The sequence below is a fragment of the Camelus dromedarius genome, chromosome 19 (assembly GCF_036321535.1).
Source record: "Camelus dromedarius isolate mCamDro1 chromosome 19, mCamDro1.pat, whole genome shotgun sequence".
Taxonomy (NCBI): Eukaryota; Metazoa; Chordata; class Mammalia; order Artiodactyla; family Camelidae; genus Camelus; species Camelus dromedarius.
In genome coordinates, this window is record NC_087454.1 from 19,942,762 (window position 1) to 19,970,724 (window position 27,963).

The following is a 27,963-nucleotide window of genomic DNA, read 5'->3' on the forward strand; positions in this document are numbered from 1 at the left end:
CAGCATAGCCGGGCTGCTGGGAGTGACAGTACACTGGGAGTCAGTAGGCACCAAAACGGTAACAGGGTCCGGGAAGAAATGAATACAGTTTCTGCTCCCCAGAGGCTCAGGGCCAGGGAGCGGAGGGGAGACAGGAATTAATCATTGGCCTTTGAGTTTTGTTCCAGCCACAGTGCACCGCAGAACCAGGTGGCGCGAGGCAGGGGGAACAGGTGAGGGTAGGGAGCGACGCTGAAGAGAAATACAGCTGTGTGGGGAGAGGAAGGCCATTCCAGGTAGCGGGAACAGCACGCACAGGAGCAGAGGCTTAGGGCAGGTCCTGAAGCTAGTGTGCATCGGGAGGCGAGGAGGCGAGGACCCAGCTTCCGCGCCTGCGCCTGCGGCCCCGGGTCCGCCCTTTCCTGGCAGGTCTGCCTGGCGGGTCGTCCTGGCGGGTTTTCCTGCCATGCTGCCTACCCTTCCAGCCGCACCTGGCTTGGGGCCTCCTCCTGGAAGCCTCTTCTGACTACTCCAGCTCTGGGTGCGTGACTCTTATGAGCTCATGGCGTTTACTGCTCTTACTGTGATGTTTACTCATGTAATTATTTAATACACCTTACAGTCTGTGACATTGTCACTTAACTTTGCGTGTAAATCCTGTGTCCCCTGGCCGAATTTTAAGCTTCCTGAGAATAGGAGCTGTATATTTTTATTCTTTAGAATCTCCTGTGGCACCCAACATTGGTGGACATGTTAAGGGTAGAAGATAATGGTTGAATGAATGAGTGAGAGAATCTAGTCCACTTTGGGGCCTGTCAAATTACCCCTACAATACTTATGTGTTCTAAGGTTATTTCTGAATTCTGAAGAGTCTCTTATAGATTTTGATGGGAGTTACCACATAAGCAAACTGGGTCCTAAAGGGTAGAGTTTAAGGTCACTGAACTCTCATTTCTTTGAGCCTCTCCTCAACCCCACCCTGTCCAGCCGCTTGTTTGACATTAGGCTATCGGGATCTCTGGGCTCCTGTCCTTCGAACTTTCCTGCTCAAATACTCCCTTAAAGAATTTTGGAAAAGTATGTACCTCTTAAACATTTTAGAGTCAACAACTAACATTTTTTAATCATGTTTAAATATTGCCAAGGGTATACTTTCTGAATATGTAAATTTAAAATATGTAAATTCTTACATATTTTAAAAGTCACACCACTGTTTTAAATGTAGCAGGACTATAACACCATAGCCTTTTCATGTTCATTAACACCCTTTTAATAAGTGAACAAGTCCGTTAGCCAGTCAACCAATTTACCTCATTTCTTTTTCTTTTTAGTTCCTTTTCCCATTTCACTTTCTCTACTGAGTTTTATCCTAATGAAACTTTTTTCATTGTATTTTTTTGTATTTTAGTGTATCTTTGGAAAGTCTTTTATTGTATATCCCTGTAACAAAATACGTACATAAACTGAAATTTATTTTCTATGACCGTAAGACACAAAATGTTAAAAATAGATATTCTGCACTGGGTTTATAATTACAATTATTACAAGATGCTATTGATCAAAACTACAAATATTGACAATGAGTCAACAGAAAAGTAAACTTTTACTGAAAATGCATCTCTTAATGCAATGGAAAGGGCTGATTTGTATTTTCCATTGATTTCACTTGGCCATGCCAGGAAGAGCTCCCTGGTCCGGTTCAGTTACAGGCAAGAGAGCTTGGCCTATCTCTGTCTAGTGGGATAAGGTGCGGGTTGTTAATGAAGACAGGTGGAAAAGGAGAACACACTTCTCAGGCAGATTCATTTTAGGAAGAGACACATGTATTTCTGAAAATTGATCCCCTTAAAATTTGGTTCTCCCCCCAATTCCCCTGGAAAAGTTTTCATGTTCAGCCAGAGGTATGCAAACCACAAACTACTAAACAGAGACTTAACTTGATCTCCCATTCTCCAAAATAGAGGTCCCAGAAATGGGAGACATGTGGGTCTGAATGTCATTGTGACTCTGATAGTCAAATTTCCAACCCTCCACCTGCTGAGTTCCACATCCTTATGCATATGGGCAAGACAGAAACACAAATGACTGTCAGATCTCTGTAGGTTTGTGGCTGTGAGGAGGACATTCGAATGTTTATTGGCAAAGAAGCAGCTGAGATTCAACATTAGGAAAACATCGTTTTAATTTTTCCATTTCATGGAAGCAGTCAGCTCCTGATAGTTCCCAGCTTTCGGCCACCAGGTAGCAGCAGAGACACAGTGCTGCCAGCCCTGCCCAAGGAGACCCGGGCTTGGGGAAGAGGAGGTGGGAGGGGAGAGGACTGGACGTGAGGCAGGGGTGTACGCTTCTGCTGTCAGAGAAAAAAGGAGGGGGAATGTGGTGCTAAGTAGAGATCTCAGGAGGGGACAGAAAATATTGATGACAACACCTTCAGGGAACAGAATAAAATTGAAGGAGTAAGCAAAGGAATTAAGGAGTAAGGCTAAACTGGGGAGATTCAAGGGAAATCAAGAGGGTAGAGGTATCTTGAGTGCACTCTGCCTGGAGGCCCGGGATGCCTCTGGGGGATCCCATCATCTGTACTCCTCCTGGGGTGGGTCAAGGTCTGGCTCCCCCTGAGATCCGTGGTCCACCTCAGGGGCAGGTGGCCAGGGGTTTTCTGGAGGCTGGGGTCCTGCTGGCCAGGGGTCATCAGGCCGGGGAGTTTGAGGGGGATCAGTTCTAGGGGGTTCAGGAGGCCAGACTCCAGAATCAGGCAGGTCTCTCCAGGGACGACTGGGAACTGGAGGTGGAGGGTCCTCAAAGAAAGGGGGTACCCCTGGCCAGGGGTCACCAGGGATTGGGGGGCCCTGAGGCAGTGGTGGGGAGCCCTCCTCCTCTGAGGCCTCTGTGGATGGGGCAGATGGGTGGTCTCCACTGCCTGAGATGCCTGTAGAGGAGGAAGGAGAAAGGTAAGAAGAGGTGTTGAGGGCCAGATCCCCACCTCCCCACAGCTATGGACCCAGGGGGTGGGCATAACCTCTCTTCAATGGACCACAGCCTGAGCTGATCCCACAGACAAAACTCAAAAGTAGCTCTCCACACATTCACAAAATACCAAAGGGATCTTAAAACGGCATGAAAACCCTACCCTGAACTTCCAACTGGACTGACTTTAAAATGGCTGGGACACCCACTGGCATGGCCCCTATCCTGTCTGCAATCCCAAAGCTTTCTACACCCTGACCCTGTGTGGCACCCAGACCCCATGTCTACAATGACCTCCACCCCCTTAACACAGACCTCAACTCCAGCAAATACTCACCTGCACCCCTAAATTCTGATCTAAACTGCCACACGGAGCAACACCCAAACCAGCAAAACCTTTATTCTGAGCTAAAATGCACCTTTCCATGACACCTGCATCCCATTAACTGAATTCCCAGAATCTCTCAGAATCTCCCCTGTTGTGCATCCATTTTACTCTCACATCGTCCTGACCTTCCCCATAGCCTCAAATTGCACTCCAGGCCTTGCTTCCCAGCTCACCTCCGGCAAACAGGCAAAGGACCAGGATCCCCAGTAGCTTCCAGTTGAACATCTTGGCTGTCTCCTGGCCCCCAAAGTCAGGGGTGGGCCAAGTCTGGGTGCCTGGGAACCTCAAGAGGTTTTATAAGGGAGGAGAGAGAGGAGGAAGCCAATCTCTGGGAAGGGCCCAGCCCAGTGACACAAGGAATATAACCAGAATTTAACTAGTCAAACCCGTTTGGAAGGCCACAGCTAATGTGTAACCTCTGATGGTGGCGTCCCTCATTTTAGTTCCCCAGCTCTGGATCCAGCCATCCTGGATTTATCGATGAACTTGACCTTGGTCACTCCATCCTTGTTTTCACAACCCCCTTCACACACACCATGCGGGAACCCATAATCATAGGGACTTCCACCTTTCATCCCTTGAAGCCATTGGTAGGCAAGGAATGAGAGCAAACCATGCGTGGGGAAGCGGCCTAATTACACAGGCTGAGAAGCAGGGTGCCAGGCAGGGGATGGGTGATTGCAGGGGACAAGGAGGAGAGGAATGGGGTGCTCCCTTGGAACACCTGGGATGCAGCCAGGGTGGTCTCAGCTGGTACACCAAGCTTCTCCCACCTCATCCTGATTTGAACCCTCTCACTTGGGGCTCAGTTCTTTCCCCAGAACTTCCGCTCCCCTTAGGGCCCCATGTGCTCTCTCCAGGGTGTGCCTTCTTCAGGCACACAGGGATAGCCAAGGAATTTCATCCAGTAGCACCTGGGGTGACTGCAGATGAAGAAGGAAATACGAGGACATCCTGATTCCTTCTCCCCACCCTAGGGCTGGTTTCATCAGTCACACCCAAGAGGCTCAGGAAGACACTGCCTCAGCTCCCCCGTCCTCTCAGCCTCTTCCTCTTCCCCCTGGAGTCCTCCCTGCGGCCCCTCTGGCCCCTCCTGCGGTCTTGGCGCCACCTCTCTATGCCCATCCTCTCCTTCTCCTCATCCTTCAGATGTCAGTCTAGGTCTTGTCTGCGGCTCTCAGCAACCCCCCTGGAACCTTCCCTCCGCAAGGATTCCTCTGCCTGGAGGTCTCCTAAGCCTCTCAGAAGTAACATGTCCAAAACAGAACTCCTCCCCAGGCTGTCCCCACCTGGTCTGCTCCCCGGAAGGAACACTGCTGTCCCCCTGTGGCCCACTTTGGAAGCCTTCATTCCTCTCCTCCCCCACCCCCCACCTGCCACCACCCCAGCCTGGGGAACTGCCTCTTCCCAGTCTCCCCAGGACCCTCCTTGCTGGTCTCCCTGCTTCCACACCCCCTCAGAAAAACACCCATCCTCCACAGCCAGCCAACAGATCTCTTAAAAATACAAAGACCACAGGGTGGGGGGCATGGGTAATAGCTCAGTGGTAGAGCTGGTGCTTAGCATGCAGGAGGTCCTGGGCTCGATCACCAGTACCTCCACTAAAAAAAAAGTAAATCGAACTTCGTGGCTGCTTCTCTGTTTAAAAGTACTCCAAGGACTTTCTGTTGACTTAAGAGTAAAACTCAAGCTCTACCAGGTCTTGGCCTCTTCCCACAGCATCCTCTGTCATGCTTCTCTGGCCTCTGCGCCTGCCCACCCTGTGCCCGCCCTCTGGCCTTCACTCACCAGGCAGGAACAGGGCACCCAGGTGGCTGCACAGCCTGCTCCTCACCTCACTCCAGTCTCAGCACAACGTCCCTCCTGAGAGAGGCCTTGCCTGGCCCCTCAGCTCGTGCCCCCTCCCCACAGAGCCAGCTTCTGTCATGTCATTGTAACTTTCTTCCTCTATTGTTTGAAATGCTGGTTTGTTCACTTAAGTACTTGTCTGTTGTCCTACCAGCACGTGAGTGCCACGGGAGCAGGGACCCGGCCATTCAGCCCGCCGCGGTGGCCCGAGCCGGGGCCTGCCTGGCTCTGCGATGCCAACTGAACACGTGAATGTTTTATCTCCCTGCACTGGTCATCTTCCAGAGGCAAAGAGTTTAAAAACAAAAGTTGAGAATAAAAACAAAAACGAAAAACCTGGAGCTTCTTGAAAAAACTTTGTTAGCGGCCTCAGAAAGGGCTTTTGAAAAAAGAAACATCTAGAAAAAGAGCTGTGTGGGGGACCACTTCCCACACTTTCCAGACAGGACAGGCTGCAGGGAGAAAATTCCCTTATGTTCCCAGAGAGAACTGTCCAAACCACGGTTCTACTGTAGTCACCTTTATTGAGCCACAGGAGAATTCTCAGACATCTTGGTGGCTGGTGTTGCCAAGGGGAGCTGGAGGGTGAAGAGAGCTGGCCTGGCCCCTCCCGGACCCACTTCTCCACCACCCTCATCCTCTCAGTCCTCCCAGCTGCTCAGAGGCAGGCTGAAGTAGAGGAGTTCTGGTCGTCATCCTGACAAACAGCGTCCTCTTTGGAAATGGCCTCACTCAGGCCCTGCAGGTCATCGAGCAGGACAGAGAGGGATCCTGAGAGAGAAGGCCCAGAGGGACAGGAGGCGGACAAGAGAAGGCGGTCAGGGGCACTCACAGTGCAGAAGACCGGGGCTGCCGCGGGAAGTGAGGGGGATGAGGGAGAAGGCTCCTGGCCCCAGTGGGCGCTGATAAGAGAGGCTGTGGGCCTCTAAGGGTCACAGAGAACAAGGCTTGTGCATTCCAGAGCATCTAGAGGAGACGTTCCTGAAGTCCCCCACCCTCTGCCCCTCACCTTTGATGGACTCCTTGGTGCAGAGGGCCGCTGCTGGAGGTGCAGGCACTGAAGACCCTGGGCACCCAGGGCTGGGCTCCACGGGATTCCCTTTATCCAGTGGGGAAGGAAGAACTGCCAGCAGTCGCTGCTGCTTGTAACGGGAGAGGAGACCCTCCTGCTGCAAGGTGGCCTGGGAAGGAGAATGTTAAACGCCACCGAGCCCGGGCACAGCCCCCTCCCCTGTCCACAGTTCTGCCCCCAACCAGCCCAAGAAGGGCCCAGTCTCTGCCGCCTCCTACCAGCATGAGGTTCTTGTCCCGCTCCAGCTCCTTCAGGCGCTGGGTCAGCCGCTGCCCCTCCTCCTTTCGGGCCTCATCCTGCAGGCGCCGGAGCTCCTGGTTCCGCTCCTTTTCCCGGGTGGCTTTGCGTTGGATCTGGCGCAGGGAAACCACTACGGGAAAGCCAGGCCACAGAGGGGACGGGTGTAGGGTGGCCTAGAGGCCATGAGGCAGCATGAAAACAAGCCTGGAAGGATGGACAGGAACACTGGGTCCCCAGCTCTGTAACTCGGGGAGCCACTGATGCTCTGTGGCTTTCAGTCTCTTCCCTACAGAGGGGTGGCTGATGCTTTAGGATCCTATGAATCCAAAGTACCTCCCCCAATCCCCGAACCTTCGTGGAATCCCTTAGGGGACATCTGAACAGGGACTGGATATCAGATTTCGTGTAATTCATGTTCATTTTCTTAAAGTGTAACAATGGTATTGAGGTTATATAGGAAACAATCCTAGTTGTGGGCAATGCAGCTAAATGGTCATGATGTTTGCAACTTACTTTCAATGATTCCTCCCCGGAAATGTATATATCAATGTGTGTACATACACAGATAGAGAGGAAATGTGACCAAATATTAACCACTGCCTCTAATCAGAGAAGGTACATGAGTATCCGTTACATGAGTCTTTTCACTTGGCTAGGTGTTTTGAAATTTTCCCCAATGAGAAGCTGGGGGTCACTGCTGGTGTGAGATGTCAGGATGGTAGTTGTCTTTGTGGAGGGGAGTGACTGGGAGGGGATGAGGGCTCCAGGGCTAGTCACGTGCTGTTGCTTGATCTGAGTGCTGGATCTATGGGTGTGTTTACCACCGAAGAGTTTATTGGTGCCAGGATTGGCACTCTTCGAAAAAAGCTTTAAAAAATGTTTTTAAAATAACCTCATGCCTCATGACGTCCTGGAAACACATGTTCACCCCGGCCAATCTCACCGGCCTTGGCGTGTTCCCTCCGAGCCTCGTTCAGTCTCCTTTCTGATTCTGAGAGCTGTTCCCGCAGCCGAGTTTCCACTTCGGCCACCTTCTCCTGCAGCGCTGGGGTGGAGGTGCACACGGAGTGTCTCTCCGGGGACTCTGGTTCACGGTTCCCTCCCACCCCTGATGAGTCCGCCCACGCCCCCTCCTGCACACCTTGCCCGTAGATCTCCTGTTGCTGGGTCAGCTCCTGCCGGAGACTGGCAGCCTCCACCATGCTCTCCTGCTGGCCCTGGCGAGCCGCCTCCAGCTGCAGCCCCAAACTGGCCAGGGACTCCTGGGTGCGCTGCAGCTCCTGCTCCAGCTGCTTGGCCACCTCGCTCAGCTGCTGCCGCTCCGCCTCCCCTGGGAAAATGTGGTGCCCTCTCAGGCTTCTCAACGCCCTAGGCCCCAGCTCTTCCCTCTTCCTCTTCAACCCCAAGGCTCACACTCTGGCCCCTGCTCGAGCTTGGTGACTCCAGTGACTGGGACCTGGCATACCTTGCTCCCGGGCCCGGCCCACCTCCTGCTGGATGATGTGGGCGCTCAGCTGCAGTTCCGCGTCCAGGCGGTTCCGCTCTTCCCGCAGCTGCTCCAACTCAAGGCTCATGTCCCTGGCCGGTGGGGGTGGGGGGCAGCTGAGACAGGGACAAGAAACAGAGTCAGGGGGATCACCCAGCTGCCTGACTCCTAAGTCCCCATCCTCGCTGTTTTGGGTCCCAGCAACCAACACCTTAAAGCTCCACCCCCTCCCCTGATCCACCTCCAAGTGGCCCAAACTACACCTCTCCTGGCGCAGCTGAGCAACGGCCAGTTTTCGAGCCATCAGGCCTGGGGGAAAAAAGGGTAGAGATGAATTTGTGGAACAGAAAAGAGGACACGAGGAGGAATGGAAAAGGGGGTGCTTGGACCACGGAGGAGGAGGCAGGTGGGTGGATATAGGATGAGAGGGAGCTGGTGGGGCAGGGGCAGGGGCAGGGCGCGATCGGCAGTTGCCCTACCCACCCTGAATGGTGTGGACCTTGCGGACGGCATAGCTGACTCGGGCACTGATGCTGGGCAGTCGGGCCGTGGCCCGTTCCACCTCGGCCACGGTGCTCTGGAACCAGGTCTGAAAGCTGGAGCAGGAACAAGGTCACTGACCCATCAACCCCACCTCCCTTCCAAAAGGACTTTACCTTCTCCATCCTGTACTGCTGTGTACATGGGGGAAGCCGGGAAGCGGGAATCAGAGCAGGGGGAAGAGAAGCTGAAGGCAAGCAGAGGCCCCAAGTTTGTGCCCTGCTAGTCATGAAAGAAAACTTGACAGATTAAGTCCTGTAGTGACCGTCAGATAAAAGTGATACAGTTGCTCATAAGAAAAGCACAGCTATTCCTGGTCCCAAAACCTACAGAAAGCTTGTCATCTGGGTCCTAGCAATCAGCATCTTTAATAACAGCACTGCAGGAAAAACAATGAGGTTCACAGAGTCGCACCTTATCTGGGCCCAGGTGCCATCACACGGTAAAGCATCCAGTAGTGATTCCACGGGGGCTAAAACAAGCGCCCTAAAGTGGGCTAATCTCTAGCTGATTTAGACTTTTTCACCTGCAGGCCCCTGAGTATGTCTCTGGCTTTTGGGAATCTCCTGGAGCTGTATGCCACGTTTGAGATGTATGAACTTATGTGCATTTTTCTATAGAATGAAGCCAATAGCTTCCATCAGTTTCCTAAGCGACCCTCACCCTAAGAAGGCATTAAATGTGTATATTATCAAGCAACCTGTGAAGTTTCTTTCTCACAATCTGTTTTTCAATCACTCCTATGTATCAGAGATCAAAGTTATCCTTTTCAGCAAATCCCTGATATCAATGAAGGCCAAGTGCTTTACCAGCTGGCTGTGCCCAAAGCAGGACCAACAGGGCTCAGGAAAGCTGAAAAGTCTAAGCAGGCCCCCAGGGAGGACTACAACCAGGCAGCAACCAGGGGCCGGGCTGGAACTCCCCAGGAGAGTGCAAGTCTGCACCAACAGGAAAACAAGCAGACGACAAGGCTGAAGGTTGTATCCCTAGCAGCACAGCAGAGATCACTTCTACCCGAAAATTGTTGGAGCGGATGCTTCCAACACCTACGGTGACTCTTTTGAAAGCCTTTCCCTGAAAAGATCCACAAGCCATCTAGAGACTAACAAACCGGGCAACAATCCAAATTTGGGTTGTTTTAAGCCTTGTGGATGTTTTGGCAATAAATCATTACCGAGAACCATTTCAGTAATGTCCTGGTACCAAAGTAAAACCCTGTCCACGGCGTATCTTTCTGTTCTCCTGGAGGTAGGAGGCAGGTGGGGTGGAGTGAATCTGGGTGGTGCTTCATCATAACTAGTCTCTCTAATGCCATGTGTGTTTGAAATTTTTTATGATTTTTTTTTTTTAGTTAAATTAGTCCTCAAGGTACAAGTCCAACAGAAGGTGATGGCGAGTGAGGACCCATCCTGCATCACAATTAGCTAAGCCAAAAAGTGTTATGTGATCCATCCAGAAGAGCCTCGTGGTAACAGTGAATATTTACAGGGCACAGATGACAAGCCAGATACCCTGCTAAGTGCTCTAGTGGACCACCTCAGTGCCCCCAACATCCAAAGCAGAGGAGGGGTTGTTACCAGTGCAAAGAAACCTGTGTTTCTCCTTAGAGGTCTTTCTAAAGGTTATAGAACAGCTGTGAAGGAAACACCTAGGAAGTTGGTCTCAGGGACAGGCTTGCAATTCATTAAAAAGGAAACTGGCATACATTTGAGACAGAATATCTAGTAAGCAAGTACAGGCAGATGTCGGAGAGATTGTGGTTCAGTTCCAGACCATCACAATAAAGTGAATGTCGCAATAAAGCGAGTCACGCGAAGTTTCTGGTTTCCCAGGGCATTTAAAGTTATGTTTGCACTATACTGTAGCCTATTAAGTTGGCGATAGCATTATGTCTAAAAAAAAAAAAAAACAACGAAACACTAACAAGCAGCATTAATTAAAAAGTAATGTTGTTGGGAAAATGGTGCCAATAGACTTGCTCAGCGTGGGGCTGCCAGAAACCTTCAATGTGTTAAAAAAAAAAAAAAACACAGTATCTGTGAAGCACAAAGCCAAATACAACAAAACAAGGGCTGCCTGTGGGTGTACAGCTTTAAAATAAATAGATTAATTTTTTTCCAACTGAACAGGGCACATCTGTACAATTTTAAAGAGTCTGCACGCCCCATCCTCAAACAGTTCTGACAGTGGAGACCCTCCAGGTGCTCTACTGAGCTCAAGCTGTTACTAACCGCCAGGGGAAGCGCTGCCTCTCCTCCAGCCAAACACGCAGTGGGTGGGAGTCATAACAAGTGACCCTGATGTGAATGTGCAGGGGTTGCCCCAGGTAAAAATAAACACAGAGCCTTTTATAGGACCAGGTACCTCCAGCCCTGCATCCTCCACCCAGCCAGCTCTCCAGCCCCTCCTGCCTGAGGCTCTTAAACTCCAAGGTGCCCAGGGAGCCAGGGAGAAGCAGAAACCCTACTCCACCCACCCTCAGTCCCAGATACCTGCTGACAGCATTGGCCACGACCTTCAGCTGCTCCTCCGCTGTGGCCATCTGCTGCTGCCTCCGGCGCCGGGCCTCCTGAGCACGGCTCAGCTCCATCTGCAGGGCCTAGGAAGGATGCGGTTAAGGAAAGGGTGCCCTCCGCTGGGGGACCCCGGCCCTCCCTCAGCCTCCACCTGTCTCAGACACTGACCTTGGCACCCATTCGCTCCACCTCCACTTCTGCAGCTTTGTCCTGCAGGGAGCGCTGCAGGATGGCCTGCTCCTGACTCTGAGTTTCAGCTCTTTCCTGGAGCTCTGCCACCTGGGGTAGGAGAGGAGGCAGTGCTGAAAGCTGCAGTGGGGGCACTGGGAAGGAAGGACCAGGGGCAGAGGTCTCTGAAAGAAGGCCACGCAGGGAGGCCAGAAGCTCCCATTCCCGAGAATGGAGTCTGAGTCAGGGTTTCCTTCCGGAAGCATGTTCCATGTGTCCACACCTTGAGGAGCCACCCTGTGACCCACCCAGAAGGACGCCTGGCCTCTGTTCATGCCACCCACCCATCCTTGGACACTGTCACCAACTTGGGAAGGCCGTCACTGACCATCTTACCCAAGGCTGGCCCAACTCACAGAATGTCGGCCCCCTGAGAACAGGTCCTTGTCTCCCTTTGCTCAGGGCTGTGCTGCCAGCACATGGGAACCACTCAGTATTTACTGACTAAATGTCATCCCTTACGTAAGGAGCACAGGAGCGGAGGGCAGGGGGAGAACGTGGGGAGAAAGAGCGTCAAGTGACCTGCCCCTTCAGCTGCTCCACGCATCCTCTGTGCTCCAGCTCCTGGGCCTTCAGCTGCACCATGAGGGCAAACACCTTCTCCCGCCAGCGCTTCAGCAGGGACTGGCACTTCCTGGTGAACTCGGGCTCCAGGCAGTCTGAAGGCTGAATCTGCAGGGTGGAGGAAGAGGGGAGACTGTGGGCTCCCCGGGGAGCAGAGGGAGGAGGTGGGTTTGTCTCTTCTATCCTGCCCACGCAGCAGGAGCCACAGCAAGAAGAGGCGTGGGGAGGAGGGACGCCAACAGGTTCTGGCTGCGGCACATCACCCCTCCCGCCCACAGGGAGGTACCCAGGGCATGAGGGGCCTACCTTCCGGGCCAGCTCCTCCTCCTGCATGGAGAGGATGTGCGTGAGGCTCTGGACTCGCACCTGCAGCAGCTCGGCCGTGGTGTGCAGACCATCCCGGTCCTCATGCAAGTGCTGCGGGTCAGGGTGGAGGGAGAGAGAGGGCAGACGCCTCTTTCTGGGCTCCCAGCTGGCCCTCAGGCAGTGGCCAGTCTGCCCCCTGTATAGCACTGCCTTCTCTCCAGGGGTCTGTGTTCTTCTCCAGGGGCCCCTTTCCCAGAACCGGAGCCCTTGTCCCACCTCATGCCCTGTACCTGCACAGTTTCTAGAAGCTCCTGTCGCTCTGATTCCCATGTCTGGCTGTGGACCTCAGGAGGGACTTGCTCCCCTACATATCTTCTTAGATTCTCAACCAAGGTCACCTGAGCCTCCAAGTCTTCTTGGGTCTTGCTAGGGTTGGGGTGGGAACAGGGTAGCCATTCAGTGGGGCTACCCTGGCTGGAAACCTACCCCACCCACCAACCCACCAACTGCTGGGCTCCCCTCCAGCCACCCACCCCGTCCACTCACCTCAGCTGTTTCCGAAGCAGCTCGGTCTCCCTCTGGGCCACGGCCAGCTCCTTGGCTTCCCCTGACCTCCTGGTTTCCAGACTACTCAGAGATTTCTCCAGGCCCCCTGCTTTGTTAGTCAAACTGGAAAGAGCCTCCTGGTGAGCCCGCATCAAGGAGGAGAGCTGCGGAGAGAAGGGAGGGCTCAGCAGAGGTGAGCTCCCTCACTCTCACCACATGTGACCTCAGACGACCACCCAGGAAATCACCCAACTGTGCATGGCAAAACAGAGACCAGCCTGGGGGGCCCACGCCCCCATCACTCTCCAATCCATCAGCCAGTTCTCTCCCCAAGTACTGTCACTCCTCTCATCTCCACAGCCACCAACCTCGGGTAAACCACCCTCATCTCTGGCCTGGACAACGGCAACAGTCTCCTGACTGGTCTTGAAAACCCTCCAGTGGCTTACTTACCACATTGTGCAGGCCAGTGTCCTTCCTTGGCCTCTGCCCGCTTCTCTAAGCCCGTCTCTTGTCGCTCTTCCACTGCCCACGGCACTCCGGCCACAGCGCTCTCCCATCGTCCCCTCAACAAGCCCGCTCCTTCCCACCTTGGAGTCAACCTGGAGGCTTGAGTTCCCCCAGCACCTCAGATCTCAGGTGATGTCACCCCCTCGGGAAAGCCTCACCAGGCCTCTAATCCTGATCCTCCTGCTGGGCCCCATCACCTGTTCAGGCCCTTCCTGCATTTTTATCATTATGACACCATCTTGCTTCTACACGTGCTTACTACCTGCCTCCCTCCATTTGAAAGGAAGCTCTAGGAAGACAGGGAGCCTGTCCTTTTCTCACGGCACCTCCGACAGTGCTAAGGGTGTCAGAGATGCTGAAGGAGTCAGGGGTTGGCCAGTGAAGGAGGGAAGTGGCTGCCCCCATTTCCTGCCTGCCGGCCTCTAGTCCTATCTCCAGAACCCCGTCACAGTGAGCTGTTTGGACATAAATCACAAAAGTGGTCCTTTTAGACCTAAAATAGAAATCCAATCATGTCATTTCCCTGTTTAAAATCTTTCGACAGCTGCCCATTGCTCTTAAGGTAAAGTATAAAGTTGAACAGCCCGAGGCCTCACACTCCACCCCAGCACCCAGCGCCCCCTCACTGCCTGCACTCATGCCCCTCGGGCCTCCTCCCGTCCATGTGCTGCCCAGTGTTGCACCAGCCCCACTGGCGCCCCACAGGCCGCCCCACCAGCCACTCCTAGCGCACAGATGTCAGCCTCTTATCACTAAGAGTCTTTCATGAATCTAAAGGCCCTATATATTTTTCTTCGAATGATCTCCTTTGTTCATTTTCTGACTGGACTGCTGTATTTCCATCCTGATTTCTAGGCACACGTTATAGAATAGGGATGTTAGCTTCTTCCTATGATACAAGCTGTAAATAATCTTCCCTCCTTTATTTGGTCCTTTAATTTTACTTTTATCTTGTCATTCTTAAGTTTAGTTTTATAAAGTCAATATGTCAAACTTTAATGGCTCTGGATTTTGATTCATAGGTAGAAAGGCTTCCCCATTCCCAGATTATGGGTATTCACCCATATTTTCTTTCAATGTCTTTACTTCCTCACACGTCAACTGGTTAGGGTGGCGTCCTGAAAACCCCCAGACCAGTTAGGGCTCCTTTGTCCTTCTCCTTCATGGCACTTCTCCCAATGGCAATGAATGAATTAGGATTAAATTAAGCCTTGAATGTGTGTGCCCTCACTAGGCTGTCAGCTCCACCCCTGAGGGCAGACTGGGCTGATTCGCTCACCCCAGTGTCCCAGCTCCTGTCTCAGGATGGCACAGAGCAAGCAGAGATAAATGCTTGCTGACTGAATAATCTCCCCTTTCCAGCCCACCTTAGGACTCCGCTTCCCCTTTCCCAGTGCTCCCTTATGAACTGGGTACCTAGAGAAAAGTAGGAAGACAAACTACTTCCTACTGGAAGGGGAAGGAGGGCTTCAAGTGATGGGAGGTCACCTGAGTCCTGGGGGAAAGTGCAGTCTGAATAAGACCAACACACCCAAGTCCTCCTTCTTTCCAGGGCACCAGTTTTTTCACCTTCACCAAACATCTCATCACTGCTCTCTGCTGGGGAGCTCCTGCCCAGTTCACGTTGAGAAGTTGAACCCTTCCCACACCCACACTCACCTGCTCTTGGTGCAGCCTCTGAACCTCCTCCAGCTCCCGCTGGCTCCCCTCTTCCAGGTTCTTCCGGACAACCTCGGCCCCCGCCAAGGCAGCACGCAGGCCCTCGGCCTCAGCACGGCCGGCCTTCTCCGCCCGGGCCAGAGCCTCCAGCTCCATGGCCTGGGACTCCAGCCTCATCTTCTGCTGCAGTGAGGTTTCCCGCAGCACCCGGACCTCCTCCTCCAGCCGCCGCAGCTCTTGCAGCTGCCGAGAGATCAGCTCAGCCTGCTGGCTCAGGGCCTGTGACCCAGGTAGCTCCACAGACCTTCGAAGACAGGTTAGCACAGGTGAGACCTGTCTCATGCCAGGAGAGTGGCCAAGGCATAAATGGAGACAGGAGAAGGAGAAGAGACTCCCTCTGCTCCTGAGTGGGGAGATGGCAGGGGATGAAACTGGGCCCTGGGGATCTCTGCACTTCCACCAGCATCAACATTCATCCAGGCCCCACTAAGCATACCTGGGCCCACAGGACCTAAAGGCTAGCTGAGATCACAGAACATGCTCTCTTGGGGGCGATACACAGGCAGATATGTTAAAACATCAAATGTGCATATTATGAGGTGACACAGTCCAAGTTGGAAAGACACTTGGAGACTTCTGAATTCTGATTTAAGGGCAAGGAAAATTTAGGGAGGTGCAAAGAAAGGTCACAGCTTCCAGTATCAGTACAGCAAGGCCAGGCGCTCATTAAAATCATTTATTGAATGTCAGGTATACTGCGTGAGAAGTCTGAGGGCAGCACCTCAATAAATTACATAGTCCCAACCTCTGGAGAGCACAGCCTACTGGCGTCACATAAAGTTTAAAGCTGCTTATGACATGGCTCTTGATACAGCTCCCTCACTGAGGCCCAGGACCACAGGACTTTTTTTAAAAAGTGGCAGAGATCTGCAGCCTAGAGTAATTAAGTGACTGGTCAAAAGACTCCTCACTGGTAGCCAAACTAGCCACGGAGAGTCTCCATCTCCTGACATTCACGCCAGGGCTCCCTTTGCATCATCATGCTCCCTTCTCTAGGGTGGGGTCCAAGGTAGATCCATCAGCATTTCTGCTCGAGAGCAAAATGGCAGAAAATGATGTTCCAGTCCATTTGGGAAAAGACCCACATGAAACATCAAGAATAAGAATTTTAACAGACAGCACGTTGACAAATAGCACAGCCAAATCCATCAGAATGAATGCACACCGCCACAGCACCGGGTCTGTATGCCCAGCCCACACTTCTTGTTTTATACTATGCTTAATATATTAGCTGCGGACCAAGCTATCTCTTCTCTTAGGATTTTAAACTCCTTAATATCAGGATCTCTCTTACTCATTTTTGGTACCCCTGTCCCTAGCGGCTAACACATGGCCTTACGATTATTTACGCATTATAGGCACCAACAATTTCTTACTTAAAAATGAACAAATCACGGAACTAAGGGCTGAAATAGCATAAGGAATCTATTTCACTGAAGAAGGGTCACTGGCGACCAAGCCTGAGAAAACAGCCACGGTGGATCCCTACCTGCCTCTCCACCTGGGCTCCTGCCCTTTGCCAGAAACTTCCGGTTCCCACATGGTCACTTGAAGTCTCTGGTTGTCTGGCTGCCTCTCTGAGACATCTTGATGGGCTGGGGGTTGGATCAGGGGAATGTCTGAGACCCAAGTGGGAGCCATTCTTGGCAGAGTTGGACGGGGCCGAGCTTGGAAGTGGGATGGGGGAATCAGCCCAGTGGAACCTGAGGAATCGTAAGGACAAAGATGGTCAGTTCCCCAGGGAGACGCAATCACCAGTCCCCTTGTCAGGTCCCACTGACCTGAAGGTCGAAACATCTCCACATTATTTGAAGTCTCTAGATTCTGTGTCCAGCCATCTATGTTCCCCTGGACAATAGGAGAAACAAGGACACTCCAACTCAATTTTCAGGCCACCTTCCCAAGAGAGCGCTCCTACAATAACAAAGTCATAATCCTTAAACAACAGCCAGGTCCATCAACTCTTAACTCCTCTTTTCCTCCTTCCCAAAAGAAGTAGGAAATACTCGAAGATCAACTTGCTTCTCTCAGTTTGGTTCCTGATAGAACTACAGCAACAGCCATGAGATGGAGAGAATGTACTGAAACAGGCTGAGAGGCTCTTAGGTTTTACTCATATGTTTAGAATTCTGGGCAGTGCCTTTACCATCCTCCTTAAGTTTCTACAGTCTCTGCCGTTCCTGGATGGAGGTGAGAAAGGAGGTATGCAGTGCAGGGGCTGTGAGCCCAATCTCCAGAGTTCTCTCCACGGCTCAGCAAGGCCTTGAGGAAGCCCATCCAGACACCACCAAGCCATGACTCCTGGATCCTTCCCTCTCAAAGCACTGGCCCAAGGCCTGGCCCCGGATGAATGTGGCCAAATGTAGGGCAGGATGCCTACTCAGGGCCCCGGGGTGGGGGGTGGGGGGATCCAGGCAGCCTAGACCCCTTGGCAGGAAAGTCAGCTTCCTGACATCTCATCCAAACCCTTCCAGCAACTTTCCTCAGTTTCTCTCTACTGTCCCCTCAGGTTCCATTCCTGTCGCCCATCAGCCTCTCCAGAGACTTAGAGCATAGAGAGGGCTCTTCAAGAATTCCCCACTCTCCCACCCGAATTCATCTATTTTTCCCCCAATCTGGGATTCCTACCCCCCTCCCCACATCCTACTTCGCTTTTATCCTGAAGGAATTCTTCTGGCCCCTCACTCTCATCCCTCAACTCGATAGCCTTGCTCTCCCTCGCTCCTCTTCCCCAGATACTCCTGAGTCTTCACTCTGCTGGACGCTGAGCTCGAAGGCTTTCTGACCACCTCATTTGTTCCTTCCCCCGGCCCGTGTACTCTTCACCTTGTGGATCCCTGAACCCACCCCTGCAACCCTTTCACAGCCCCTTCCCGCCCCCAACCGACTCTCCCCGAATGCCCCTTACCCAGCGCGAGAGACCCTTCTGCCCTTTGGCCACACCCCCTACACCTAGATCCCGGGCGTGGCCTCCGCGCCAGACCGCGCCTGCGCAAAGCGGGCAGGTTGGCGGGCCGCTCTAAAGCCCTGTACCACCCCGGAAGGAGGAGGGAAAGAAGTGCACGCAGGCGCAGTAGTGTCTAAAGCCCAGCCCAATTAAGGCGTTGGGGGCATCTCCGCGCCCTGGCGGCTCCTCCCGACTCCGGGAACCCGGGAAAACTTGTGAACAAATCAGAAAAAGCGGAAGGCGGGACATCGGGGATCCTCCCAGCAAGCTACCCAATGCAGAGAAGGAGGGCAAACGAGGTGGCCAATCAGAAACGGCACGAGGGGCGGGCTCGCTCGGCGCGAAGTTCGGACCCGGGAATTCCGAAGGCGGGGTCGGCGCTGCCCGCGCACTGAGGCCGCGCCCCTCCTGGCCTCGCTTCCTCGCTGTCAAACAGCCGCAGGAGAGCCAGCCCCGGCCGGAGCTCGAGAGGTCCTGGGCTGCCGCACAGGCTGGCACTGCCTGGAGAGGGGACCACTCCGAGACTGCACCGCGCGGTAGATACGAACCGGGCTGGGGCGGGGAGGAAAAATGCTGGTTTTGCCTTGCATGATCCTGGGGAGCCCTTTCCTGTTTTTACCCCTCCTGGAGAAGTCAGGAAGCAGGGTTTTAGATCCGCTTGGTTGGAGAACGTAGAGACTCGTTTGCACTGCCTTTTGAGGGTGACAGTGGATACATTTTCTACTGTGGTTCAGACTAACTAGTTATGAGTGTGGGATTGGCCAGAAGAGCCAGGCGCGGGCTAGCAGGAGGGTTACTCCATTTGGATAAAAATGTTTGACAGAAAGAAGCTTCTCTTCTGCAGATTACACCGAGGTGACAAGTTAGTATCACACACAAGCAGGAACCCACCCCCAACCCATACACCTACAGAACTTCCCTAGAAGCTGCCTAATGTATTGTTGCCTTGCACAGATTGAAGGCTCCTGGAATATCTTGCGGACTGAGGATCTGATTCAACTTAATGCCATAGGACGCCTTCGTTTTTGCACTACCCTGGGACCTTCACCAAATTTTTCAGTTGCAAATCTGTTGACAGCCAATTTTACATCACATCCTAGGCTCCTCGCACTCTGAATTTGCATTACTCAGAGAGTGTGCCCAAAGTTGAAATTGCCCAAAGCACAGCTCAAGTTTGCATCAGAACGAAAGTGAACTTAGGCCAGCTGTGCATGGCCCAGGAGTGGGAAAGGTGATGGATTCCTGAAGTGAAAGAGATTGTGGAGGGGGCACCGCCCATGCTGCCCTGCTTCCAGCTGCTGCGCATAGGGGGCGGCAAGGGTGTCGATCTCTACACCTTCCACCCTCCAAGCGGGACTGGCTGCACCTACCGCCTGGGCTGCCGGGCCGACCTGTGTGATGTGGCCCTGCGGCCCCAGCAGGAGCCTGGCCTCATCTCTGGAGTCCACGCAGAGCTGCACGCTGAGCGTCGGGGCGATGACTGGAGGGTCAGCCTGGAGGACCATAGCAGCCAAGGTGAGGAGTGAGCAGAGCAGCCTTGCACCTGGGCAGCCACAGTTCTGGGCTGGAATGAGTCTCCACAGGGACCCTGCCTGCCTCCCAAACTCCCCATCAGGTTGGATTGACAATTGTCATCCAGACCTGTCTTCCCACCAGGAGTGTGCAGTATCAGAAGCTCTTTCCAGGGCTGATCCTTGATGGGCCCTGTTTAGCTCATACAAGGGCTGGTAGGTAGATCCAGGGCATGGGGTATCATCAGGGCAGTATCACATTGGGATTGTTCTGGAGTCTTTGGGGACCAAGCTCAGACATGACTCAGTTTCCGTATCTGCGAAGGCACATTGGTCTTTGCTTAGGACAGTTATATGTTGAGTTGTTCGAATGATCTGGGAGTGTCTTCCTTACTTCCTGATTTACATCCAATCCTCAGGCTTGGATTCACATCTGAGTTCTGCCACTGGCCCCTGGCATTGTCACTCAGGCCTGTCACTTCACCTCTCTATGTCTTAGGTTACTCTTAGGTAAGATGTAAGTCTTTGCTAGGTCTGCTTAGGAAGTGCTGTGGGGATTGGTTAACTATAGCGGCCAATATTTATTTAGTGTTTACTCTTAAGAGCCAGGCACTGTTCTGAGTGCATTAAATGTAAATGAGCACAAATATCATCCCCATTTTACAGACAAGGAAAGTGAGGTACAAAGAGGCTAATTTGTCCAGGGTCACATGGCTGGTAAGTGGTGGAGTTTGGATTTGAACCCAGACAGTCTGAGCTATGTTGATAAGTGCTGAGTTGGAGCTGCGTGACAGCATCTCAGAGAATCAGACCTCAGTGGTGTGATGGAAGTTCATTCCTTCCACATGCCCTGTGGGGGGGGCATAAGAAAAATAAACATTCCCAACTCACAAGGAGTTCATATCTGATGTCACCTGGAGGGACTTAGAATGTAAGAATTTAATGACAGGTGTCATGTTCTTCCTCGTGTTCCCCAGAAAATCAAACAGGACCAGATTTCTCCACTTCTGACCAGTTGTTTGTTTTTGTCGTTCTGTCTGGTGCCCTACCATCAACAGGGACTTTGGTCAATAATGTCCGACTCCCAAGGGGTCACAGGCTGGAGTTGAGTGATGGTGACCTTCTGACCTTTGGTCCAGAAGGCCCCCCAGGAACCAGCCCCTCGGAGTTCTACATGTTTCAGCAAGTCCGAGTCAAACCTCAAGATTTTGCTGCCATTACCATTCCACGGTCTAGGGGAGACCAGGGAACCGGGACTGGTTTCCAGCCCGTGCTGCCCTCCCAAGGGGCTCCACAGCGCCCCCTCAGCACCCTCTCCCCTGCCCCCAAAGCCACGCTGATCCTCAACTCCATTGGCAGCCTCAGCAAGCTCCACTCCCAGCCCCTCACCTTCTCTCGGAGTGGGGGGGTGCTACAGAGCCGGCCCACTCCAACTCCCCCTGGGGAAGTAGGGACCACCCCTTCTGCCCCAGCCCCAAGAAACCGGAGGAAATCAGCTCACCGAGTGCTGGCAGAACTGGATGATGAGAGAGAGGCTCCCGAGAGCCCCCCACCAGTCCTTATGGAGCCCAGGAAGAAACTCCGTGTAGAGAAGACTCCACCGACACCCAGTGGGTAAGTGGAAAAATCTCAGTCTCAGTATTTCACTGCCTTGATTCCGTTTTAGAGCCCTAGGCTGGGAGGTGGCTCTCTGCTTGGGGGGTTGGAGGTGGAACAGATTTTGGAATGGCAAGACCTGGGTTGGTTCTACTAACCAGATTCACCATTCGTCTAGTAAATCTATCTAGGTTCACTCTCAGTTATCCAGGGGAAAGTCCTAGGCTACTGCAGGTTTCCAGTGACCTTGATTTTTGTGTCACTTTCTTCAGAAATCGACGTGGGCGTCCTCGGAAGCACCCAGTGAGCACGCCCAGGGCCCCCCCTGCAGTTGGGGGCGGGGAGCCCTGTGCAGCCCCTTGTTGCTGCCTACCCCAAGAAGAGACAGTAGCCTGGGTTCAGTGTGATGGTTGTGACATCTGGTTCCACGTGGCCTGTGTTGGCTGCAGCATCCAGGCTGCCAGGGAAGCCGACTTTTGATGCCCAGGGTGTCGTGTAGGTATCCAGACCTAAGGCCCACCACCAAAGCACCAGAGGACAGAGCTGGCACTTCCAGGTGGACACTGGGGTGCCAGTGGATCCTAAGAGATACCCTCTTCTTCCCTTGCCTCCCCAGGAGGGAATGACTGCAGGGGAAGGGTCCATGGCTATGGATGTCAATTCAAGGCCTGGAGCAAGCCCTCATGGCCAAGGTGACAGAAGAGATGGTTTCCTGCCAAAGATATTGCTGCATCTAGGAAGTTGCTCCAGCTAGGAAGTGAGCTGGAGAGTCCCACTTATAAGATGTTGTCATGGACCCTAGGATGTCTGTGGTCAAGAGCACCCATAAATTGCAGAGGTCATGCCTGGGAAGGTGGAAGCCCCAGACTTGAACAAGCAAGTTCTTAATGTCCTTGGATGGCATCACCTAAGGCACCTCTGGGAAAACCTAGGGCACAGCCCCAGACTTCCTTCTTACATTGTGAGTAATCCTTCCACTGACAATGATTGTGACCTGGCTTTTCAGAGCTTTGCTTCCATTTCCAAATAAAGAATAAGCAGCTTCTGTCTGTGGGTCTGATACTCCTTGCTTTCCAATTCTTTGGAGAATGGACTTGGTAAAGTCTGGAGAACTAAATCAGATTCTTAGGGGAAGAGAGATGAGCAGACAAGGGACAGAGAAATATGAACCTACTCACTGAAAAGGTGCATGGGATGAACTGCAGATAGAAAGACAGGAAAAAAGGTAATTACAGTTTCTCGTTTAAAGGAAAACAGATCCAGTGCCATTCAAATAAGGTATTTGGAATTTGGTCAAGTTCATGAGGGTGGCAGAACTTTTACAAGTTCCACCAGTACTACCAGGAAGAGAAAATCTAGGACACGGGCTAGAGCAGATGCAACCTGGTCCAGTGTATCAGTTGATCCACATATGCTACAATGACTCTCTTCTGAGTCTTACTCCAAGCCAAGATGCTATCAAAGCATCATTTCTATGGTTCTAATTAGGAAAGCCTCATCTTGACCTATTCTATTGCAATCTGCATGTCCATCCCCTTCCATCTCCTACTTATTACCAACCCAACTTTTTTACACATTGAGGAAAGGTCCAGAGCAAGGGCCCCAATCAGGTAGTGGCAGAGCCAGGACTAAAATTGGGGTGGGGTGGGGTGAGTCACTTACAGACAGGGTAGGCAAAAACCTTAGGTGGAAACCAAATGGACCCCAGTATCAACGCAAAAAGTGGGGTTTCTGGTTGGGGTGATATACAGAAGAAAGAAGTTATCTAGAAGACTCGATTTCTTGGCATAAAGCCACTAAGGACTTCTAGAGTAAAGTGAGGAGAAGCAAAAAGCCAGCTTGTAATAGGAAATGGACTATGCAGTAACTGCATCTTTGGGCAAAAATAAGGCACTTACCTCCAATTTACCCAGAAGCCAGGTCACAGGCTCCTAAGAACTAAGTTCACACCCATATGAGCCCTCTACTTATAAACTCAGATTCCAATCCCAGATCTCCCTGTGACATTGTGACTCTGAGCAGCTTAAAGGGCACCTTAGCTACAGGGTCATTTGGGTCTGAGAGCTGTTAATATCCACTATTAGATATCCCCGTCCACCCTTCAGTAACCAAAGGAGGATAAACCAAAGACAAGTGTATCCATCTACCGGGTCCCAGGCTTCTTTATTTAAGCACAAAGTGATTAGTGATGTGGGGATTAAAATCAAGAGCATCATTGAACTTCACCTTCCCTCCAATCAGTTACCCCAAACTCCCTGCCCCACACCCTTTGTGTCCCCAGTTCCTTTCTTAGTGAATGAAGAACTTAATCCCAAAGCCCTGGTACAAACCCCAGGGTTCTCTCCCTAGCTCTCCCCTTCCTCTGCCCTCCACCTCATTCCTGGGAAGGGCAGGCACCTCAGTTTGAATGCATGGGAGAGCCCAGAGTGGTGACAGACACCGAGGGAAAGGCCTCACCCTCAGGGAATGGGACCGGGGAGTACAGTGTGGTGAAGTGAGGGCCCCCGTAGCCCGGGGTACTAAAGTGGGGCCCTGGTGCCAGAGGAAAGGATACTGGTCCCCCTGAGAAAGGAGACCCAGCAGCCTCAAAATCCTCTCGTTGCGAATAGTCACTGCTTGATCGTTTGCCCTTCTGGCGACGGTTGCAGAACCACACTCGGACCACCTAGGGGTGGAGGATATGGGGGGGGGTGACAATCGATCAGAAGCTCTGGGAGACATGACCGGGGAGGAGATGGAGCACGCAAGGACAGGGGACAGGGGCACTCACATCCTTCTCAAGCCCGAGCTGCTGGGCGATGTGGCTGATCTGCTGCAGGGTAGGTTTTGGGCACTGCAGGAACATGCTCTCCAGGTTGCCTCTCACTCGGTTCTCGATACTAGTCCGCTTTCTCTTCCGGGCCTGCACAAGGGTCTCTGCTTTGCATATCTGGGCAGGCGGGGAGGGGATGACAAGGGAGGAAACGGGAAGGCCAGCCTCGAACCTGCTGAGCAGCAGCACCAGGGGGTCAGTGACTCCAGAGCAAACTGCTAAGGAGCACTGGCTGGATGAGTCGCCAGGTGATATGAAAAATACAGATCCCAGAAGAGTGGGTTTAGACCAGTGGCCCTGGCCCTCCTCCCAGCAGATCTGAGGAATTCCACTCCATCCTGTCGAGAACTACTGACTCCACGGGGGAAAGCTGCCAGCCAGGCATGGAAGCAGAAATTGGGCTGAGGCAGGGTCAGCCCTTGGGCATCCCTCCCACCCTCACCTCCTGTAGATTCTCGTTGTTGTCAGCTTCCTCCACCCACTTCTGCAGCAGGGGCCGCAGCTTACACATGTTCTTGAAACTGAGCTGCAGAGCCTCAAAACGGCAGATGGTCGTTTGGCTGAACACTTTCCCTGGGGAGGTGGGTTGAAAGAAGCAAGATGAGGCAGCAGGCCTTTGGGGGCCCTTGTGACCGCAAGACCCAGGCCTCACCACCTCTTCCATTCTCACAAGATCCCCCACCAGGGTCCTACTTCTTCCCAGAGAGAAATCAAGGCCCAAGGACAGAATCTTTTCCTACTGTATCCTTGGTGGGGAGGAAAGGCCCAAATTCAGGGATGTTCCTTCCAGGGGAGATGTGGTCCCTGTGTTCCGTGGGTCAGAACACATTGAGGGAGACTCACCAAAGAGAACCCCTAGGGTGAGCCCCACATCGGCCTGGGTATATCCCAGGGTGATCCTCTTCTGCTTCAGGAGCTTGGCAAATTGTTCCAGGTCTTTCTGAAGAGCTTTGATGTCCTGGGACTGTATTCAAAAAGACAGGACACATGAGAACATAAACATACCATTTATCCACCCCACTCCCCTTCCTTTTGGGCCCCAAGGAATGGCCTGTGGGAGTATCTCTGCCTCCAGACTGCCCATCTAATATCTAGAAATAACCCATATACAACTGTCATTTACCCCAGAAAGTGACACATCCATCAGACACAGAGCACCAGTCAATAATGGAAAGAGGCCCCAGCCTCAGTGAGAACACCTATCAGGTTCTGAAGGGACCTCCAGTCTTTTTAGGTCATTTAATACTCACAAAAGCTTTTTGATGAGGAATTAGCCCTAGCCTGAGGAAGTTCGGAGACTAGTGAAATAAAGAGCATCATGTTTCTCTGAGTCTCATTCCAAATATACTCTCCATCTTGCCTTGAGGGTCCCACACACTATGACACGGCGTGTACAAACAGAAATAGACACACTACAAAACAGGTGTCATAAGAAGTATGAATAAAGTGCTTTGTATACAGTTAGTGCTCAATCTAAAAAATCTGATTATGCCTTATTTTTTACTGTTTCTTTTTGCAATATAGAAGCATCCTCACTAATTTCAACAGCACCTTCTGTAAGCCAGTGGCTACACAAAGTAGACAAAAATTCCCTGGCCTCATGCAGCTTTCATTCTGATGTAGAGAGAAAAATAACTATTACCCAGTATGTTAGAAGCGCTACGGAAGAGTAAAGCAGGGGAGGGGATGATGGGGAAGGTGAAATTTTTAAATAAGATAGTCAGAGATGATGTTTGAGCAAAAGGAAGGAGCCAAGAGGAAAGGCGTTGGGCGGGGGGTGGGGGGGAGGCGGTAGTAGCAAGGCCAAAAGCAAAGCCAGCAGGGTAAGAGGATGGAGGAATGGTAAAAAGAGGGTCTGATGAGGTCAGGGAGGTGATCAGGGCAGATTCTGGAGATGCTGCAGCGACTTTGGTTTACTCAGTGAAATGGAAAGCTGCAAAAAGGTTTTGTGCAGTAAAGTGATCTCTCACATTTGAAAATGTTCACTCCAGTTGATGTATTGGCCATAGACTAAGGAGGAGGCAACTGCAGTCATCCCAGCATAGATGATGGTGGCTGGGACCAGACTGGCTCTAAGTGATTGATTCAGGATGTATTTCCAAGGTAAAGATAGTGGTGTCTCCAAAGGTTTGGATGTAAAGATGTGAAAGGAATGAGAATGACTGGTTTGGGCCTTGAACTACTGGGTAATGGACAGGTTGGGGCAGTGCAGGGAGCCATCCCAGCGGGAGACAAAATGCAGTGGTCAGGTCTACAAGGTATTTGAGCCTTGAGGGTGGATGAGAGGAAGTAAAGGTAGACAGAGCAGAGTTTGATGGACGGAGCCCCGAGGCTCTCCAATGAAGGCCAGTGCAGTCCCGGAAACTTAAGAGAAGTATTTCCAGGGTGATCAATCACACCAAACTCAAACAGGCTAACTTCCATTCCCAACTTCTGCTCAACCAATGTTGCAAACCTAAAAATGTCCCCAGCTGTCCCCATCTCGGCTTTTCCAAATCATATTTTGGGGACTTGAAACAAGGGAAACCCCAGTTCGAACCCTAGGTTAATCATTTAGCAGTTAAGACCCGTGAAATAGGTTAATAATACCTCCCTAGGAGATTTTGTGCTGGTTAATGAGATAATGATGTAGAAACTGAGCCCACAGCCAGGCACTTAGGAAATGGACCACAATTGGCAGCCATTATTATTCAAGGCTCAGCAGTAGCCTCTTGCAAAAAGTCTAGGGCTACTTGGTCAGCTGAAACCACTCACACCTCCTTCTGAGGTCTAAAGGCTTAGTACTAGATCTCTAATTGCTTGCACTTGTCTATTCGGTAGACTAGAAGATACATCCTTAATAGTCCCCAGCAGGGCTGGACGCGGAAGTCTTCAATCCCTCAGCAAGCCCTACATTTGGGGAACGGCCTGGAGATGACTTCTTCCCCTTCCCCCCCAGTTCACTACTTGTGGAATTACGGCTGAAATCGGTACTTCCAGCTGTCTCCAAGGGGGTGCCAGGGTGTGCAGTCTGCACGAGGGTGACTCACCAGGCCCAACCAAGGCAGAGGTCAAGGGAAGAAGACAAGCCCTAAACTTGATGGAAGGTAAACCCAAACTCTACACGTCCACACAGCCCAAACAGGAGCTTCTATCAGAAACCAGTCACACCCTAGACTTTCAGGAACAATAACCCTGGGATAAGCACTGTTTTCACCCTCAGGCCACTCTTAACCCTAAGGCCAAGATCCTGGATCTGATAAGGCTCAGATTTTCCAGAAGGGATACGGGTCGAAGGGGCTCAAACCCCAAGCTCGGTCTGATGCTGGACTGGTAATGAGTGACCCGACCCAGGTCAGGCCTAGGAAGTGGAAGGACCTACTTGACAAGGGCCGAAGGGGGAAGCAAGGCCGGCTTCCGACTGCCCCAGGGAGCCCCTGCCCTCACCTGCGGTTCCCTCTAATTTCTGGCCTCTGGTTCCCACCTTGCCCCTGCTCTCGGGACAGCTCGCAGTCCCCACACTCCCCTGCCTGCCCGGAGCGCCGCCCCCGCCCGCTCCCCTCCTAGGTCCGGGACCCAGGCAGCCGCAGGCGACCACTTCCCCTCCCGCGGCCGCCCCCGGCCCCGCTGCAGCTCACTCGCCTCCTCGGGGGTTGGCTCCTGCTTCTCCTTGTCCAGCTTCACGGCGCCAGCCGGGGCGGCGCAGGGCTCCGGGGAGGCCCCCTCGGAGTTGCTCTCCACCCCGGCTCCCGCCTCGGCCTCGGGCTGAGGGGTCTCCAGGCCGCCTTGGGGCACCAGCCCCACACCGACCTGAGGTCCACAGTAGGCCATCCCTCCGCAGAAGTCATAGGGCGGGGGACACGGGGGAAGCCCCCACACCTCGGCCCCCGGCCCAACCCCCGGCCCGATTCCTGACCCACCGGGAGGCCCTTGGAAGCTCAGCCAGGTCCGAGGATCAACCCAGCCCGGCTCTGGCCCTCCTGGCCCATCGCCTCCACCGCCCGGTGGTGGCGAGAAGGCGAAGTCGGAAGCCAGGTGTCCCGCCATGGGGAAGGAAGGCGCCCCAAGCCGGGGGCCTAGTAAAACGAGGGCTCTCCAAGGGACTGCTCAACCCCTCTCTCCCTCCCCAATCCCACCCACTAGCCTTGACCTCTGGCCCCGCCCCCTGGATGGGTGGGGGAGGAGACGGTGGGGGTGGGAGAAACTGAG

At 52.8% G+C, this 27,963-nt stretch overlaps 4 protein-coding genes across 10 annotated transcripts; 1 reads left to right on the plus strand and 3 right to left on the minus strand.

Moving 5' to 3' along the window:
* Positions 1-2,078: 2,078 nt before the first annotated feature.
* PSORS1C2 (psoriasis susceptibility 1 candidate 2) lies at positions 2,079-3,657 on the minus strand. Its single transcript, XM_010978153.3, has 2 exons — positions 3,508-3,657; positions 2,079-2,908 (listed from the first exon to the last, which is right to left on the minus strand). The coding sequence occupies exons 1-2, from the start codon at positions 3,557-3,559 to the stop codon at positions 2,553-2,555; spliced, it is 408 nt and encodes a 135-aa protein (XP_010976455.3). The 5' UTR covers positions 3,560-3,657; the 3' UTR covers positions 2,079-2,552.
* Positions 3,658-5,686: 2,029 nt separating this feature from the next.
* CCHCR1 (coiled-coil alpha-helical rod protein 1) lies at positions 5,687-17,921 on the minus strand. Of its 5 annotated transcripts, none has more exons than XM_031435364.2 (18): positions 17,818-17,921; positions 16,691-16,823; positions 16,399-16,612; positions 14,850-15,153; positions 12,681-12,844; positions 12,425-12,560; positions 12,135-12,245; positions 11,787-11,936; positions 11,205-11,315; positions 11,013-11,119; positions 8,464-8,576; positions 8,244-8,289; positions 7,960-8,096; positions 7,636-7,824; positions 7,438-7,539; positions 6,473-6,624; positions 6,192-6,363; positions 5,687-5,953 (listed from the first exon to the last, which is right to left on the minus strand). In XM_031435364.2, the coding sequence occupies exons 2-18, from the start codon at positions 16,704-16,706 to the stop codon at positions 5,841-5,843; spliced, it is 2,337 nt and encodes a 778-aa protein (XP_031291224.1). In that variant the 5' UTR covers positions 16,707-16,823; positions 17,818-17,921; the 3' UTR covers positions 5,687-5,840. The 5 variants fall into 5 exon arrangements, with proteins under 5 accessions (XP_031291224.1, XP_010976454.2, XP_031291227.1 ...); XM_010978152.3 differs by having other exon boundaries at positions 16,691-16,757; positions 17,818-17,886; XM_031435367.2 differs by lacking the exon at positions 16,691-16,823 and having other exon boundaries at positions 17,818-17,866.
* A 205-nt stretch (positions 17,922-18,126) lies between these two features.
* Positions 18,127-22,025, plus strand: TCF19 (transcription factor 19). Of its 3 annotated transcripts, XM_031435387.2 has the most exons (5): positions 18,205-18,392; positions 18,811-19,371; positions 20,426-20,981; positions 21,236-21,458; positions 21,580-22,025. In XM_031435387.2, the coding sequence occupies exons 2-4, from the start codon at positions 19,134-19,136 to the stop codon at positions 21,441-21,443; spliced, it is 1,002 nt and encodes a 333-aa protein (XP_031291247.2). In that variant the 5' UTR covers positions 18,205-18,392; positions 18,811-19,133; the 3' UTR covers positions 21,444-21,458; positions 21,580-22,025. The 3 variants fall into 3 exon arrangements, with proteins under 3 accessions (XP_064332362.1, XP_031291247.2, XP_031291248.2); XM_064476292.1 differs by lacking the exon at positions 21,236-21,458 and having other exon boundaries at positions 18,127-18,392; XM_031435388.2 differs by having other exon boundaries at positions 21,236-22,025.
* Positions 22,026-23,267: 1,242 nt separating this feature from the next.
* POU5F1 (POU class 5 homeobox 1) lies at positions 23,268-27,801 on the minus strand. The gene is made up of 5 exons (XM_031435411.2): positions 27,397-27,801; positions 24,619-24,739; positions 24,218-24,348; positions 23,734-23,892; positions 23,268-23,628 (listed from the first exon to the last, which is right to left on the minus strand). The coding sequence occupies exons 1-5, from the start codon at positions 27,799-27,801 to the stop codon at positions 23,362-23,364; spliced, it is 1,083 nt and encodes a 360-aa protein (XP_031291271.2). The 3' UTR covers positions 23,268-23,361.
* Between the last annotated feature and the right edge of the window lie 162 nt (positions 27,802-27,963).